This window comes from Poecilia latipinna, unplaced genomic scaffold, assembly GCF_001443285.1.
Source record: "Poecilia latipinna isolate Pla-1442-1.1 unplaced genomic scaffold, P_latipinna-1.0 Scaffold7116, whole genome shotgun sequence".
In the NCBI taxonomy this organism is placed as follows: Eukaryota; Metazoa; Chordata; class Actinopteri; order Cyprinodontiformes; family Poeciliidae; genus Poecilia; species Poecilia latipinna.
The window spans coordinates 1-2,348 of NW_015119732.1; the positions used below are offsets into that span (position 1 = coordinate 1).

Consider the following 2,348-nt stretch of genomic DNA (forward strand, 5'->3'; position numbering starts at 1 on the left):
TCTCTGGGTTCTTCACAGAAAAAAATCCAGGAAATAACACTATTTATGAAATAAATACCGTATTTTCCGGACTATAAGCCGCAGATATCTCTGCCGCTCTAGGTTTTCCACAACGATGCAGCAGCACACAGCAGAGGGGGGCGGACACCCAAAATTTGAGTCATAACAGGTCAATTGAATATCACATTTATTATGGTTGAAAAAGAAAAAGTTGCCAAGTTTAGATTTAACTGAACCGGTAGTTTCCAAACGGTAACTATAACAGTAAAAGTGCTGATCCTTCGTGTCTGCTACTAGCATGTGCTAAATGAAAATGGGCGCTTTCTTATTATTCTTCTTTAGATTTCAACAGCAGCTTGCATCCATTATTGTTGCACTACTGCCATCTATTGGATCCTAATATCTATACCTCAAATTCTCATAATGATCCCAGTATTATTTTAAAAAAATTAAAAATCTTATTTTTCCCCTCAATGCTATTTAACTGATCAACAACATTCTCAAATTTCAATTCCCTGTTAAAACCTAATTCCGTTTTAATGGGCACTTTCTTCTTTTATTTCCAATTTTGACTTCCAATGATTCACTTCCTGCTAAACAGTCCCCTGGTGGTTGAAGAAAAATCCACATATAAGCCACATGGTTCAAAGCTTAGGAAGAAAGTAGCGGCTTATAGTCCGGGAAATAGGGTATTTTGTGGGTTCGAGGTTACAGTGTGGAAATGAAGAGACGCTGCATGTTATTGCTTATATCCAGGATTTTAGCCCTGCAACAGGAAGCTGGGGGCGGGACCTGCTGTGTGACATCACACCGCAACGGGTCCATATAAGTGTGTGTTACCTGTGTGGCAACCCCGGTGCACCGTCCTCTTGCCGTGGTGTGTGTGTGTGTGAGTGTGTGTGCCATTCTCAGAGTCGCTGTGTTTCCTCAGCGCGGCGCTGAACAGCGTTTTTCTGGATTTGGACCGCTGGCCATCTTCTTCCTGCTTCACACAAACAGAACCAGGTCAGCCAACCAGCAGGGGGCGCTGCTTCATCAGAGCCAGACTACACCTCCAAACAGAACCCCAGCTGGTTTTACACTAGATCCACCTCTGGGTTCTGCTGGTTCTGGACCGGAACAACAGAACCTTAGCCTTCAGATGCATCAGAACCCGTCACTGCAGAACGAAACGGTTCAGTCCCACGGCCCGGTCAGAGGTTCTGTTATCGCCTGGTTCTGTCTTAACCTGATGAGAAACCCGGCTCACCTCCACTCGACATTTCCTGTTCCCCTGGCGGGTCGGAGCCGCTCGTCTGCGGATGCAGGGCGGCTTCTCGCCCGCCTCCAGAGGGAAGTCGCTGGGCACCGCACCTGTCAGCTCCTAACCAATCAGAGCACAGCACACACCTCAGTGCACAGCGGCCGGACCAATCAGGCTTCACTTCCTGCTGTGACATCACTCACCGCCTCCTGGAGGCAGATTCGCCTCAGCTCGGCCAATCTCGCGCTCAGTAGCACCTGCAGGCTCCGCCTCCTCTCCTGCAGCTCTGCCATTCGCTCTTTTTGCCTCCTGCTTGGACAGGTGAGGGGCTCTGCACACAGGACACAGGTGAGACAGGAAGCAGGAAGCAGGGGAGACGGACATATTTTACCAACTATTCTCTCTTACCAGGTGCTAAAATGAGTTGACCTTTGACCTCCATGGCATGCACTTCCCATGTGACTCCGCCCCCTCGTCACTCCGGTCCTGTCCACGGAGCCCGGCTCACCTGTGGCGTGCCACCAGGTGTTCCTCACCTGCTGAGCCACTTCATAGACCCTCCAGTGGTTCTCACCTGTAGCCATCCAACAGGTGAGACGCTCAGGCAGCTGCTGCGGCTCCCATGGCGGCCTGCAGGGGGTGTTCAACCTGAGAGCAAAACCACAGAAGAAGAAGAAATATCAGGAGTTATGACAGTTTTAGGGCAGAAAATCAGATTTTTCTCACTGAGATGTAACATCAACGCACAAAGAAAACTTCTTCCAGGTCAGAACCAAAACCAGAGCCAGAGAGGGTCCGGCCCGTCGGACCCAGTTCTGTTGCTGCAGCGCCTCCTGCTGGGCAGACAGATTCAGCTCCGGATTAACGGCGTTGAATCAAAACAAGTAAAACTCCAACATGAAGAGCAGATTCTGCTGCTGATCCCATCTGAAGTGGTCCAATGACCCGGCGGGCTGGTTCTCCTGCTGCTATGCCGGCCGCCTGGGAACAGGAAGCTGGCAGCAGAAAACAGGAAGAAGGAAACAAGCGGCAAAGAGACGGGAAGAGAGAGAGCGAGGGAGGAGTGAACAGCACTGGGAGTCACTGGACGGGTCAGAACCAGAAC

At 50.3% G+C, this 2,348-nt stretch overlaps 1 protein-coding gene across 2 annotated transcripts; it reads right to left on the reverse strand.

Annotated features, from left to right (window-relative positions):
- Positions 1 to 608: 608 nt before the first annotated feature.
- On the reverse strand, positions 609 to 2,335 carry LOC106944155 (coiled-coil domain-containing protein 120-like). Of its 2 annotated transcripts, none has more exons than XM_015027388.1 (5): positions 1,991 to 2,335; positions 1,652 to 1,891; positions 1,447 to 1,574; positions 1,250 to 1,363; positions 609 to 982 (listed from the first exon to the last, which is right to left on the reverse strand). In XM_015027388.1, exons 2-5 carry the CDS (start codon positions 1,683 to 1,685, stop codon positions 806 to 808), a joined length of 453 nt encoding a protein of 150 aa, XP_014882874.1. In that variant the 5' UTR covers positions 1,686 to 1,891; positions 1,991 to 2,335; the 3' UTR covers positions 609 to 805. The 2 variants fall into 2 exon arrangements, with proteins under 2 accessions (XP_014882874.1, XP_014882873.1); XM_015027387.1 differs by having other exon boundaries at positions 609 to 985; positions 1,991 to 2,332.
- Between the last annotated feature and the right edge of the window lie 13 nt (positions 2,336 to 2,348).

Excerpts from the sequence above, each read along its gene's own strand:
- LOC106944155 (XM_015027387.1), bottom strand. The coding sequence starts at position 1,685 with ATGGAGGTCAAAGGTCAACTCATTTTAGCACCTG. Across the intron at positions 1,575-1,651 it reads TCAACTCATTTTAGCACCTG|AGCCCCTCACCTGTCCAAGC; the intron begins GTAAGAGAGAAT and ends TCCTGTGTGCAG. Across the intron at positions 986-1,249 it reads ACAGGAAATGTCGAGTGGAG|CAGGAAGAAGATGGCCAGCG; the intron begins GTGAGCCGGGTT and ends GTTTGTGTGAAG.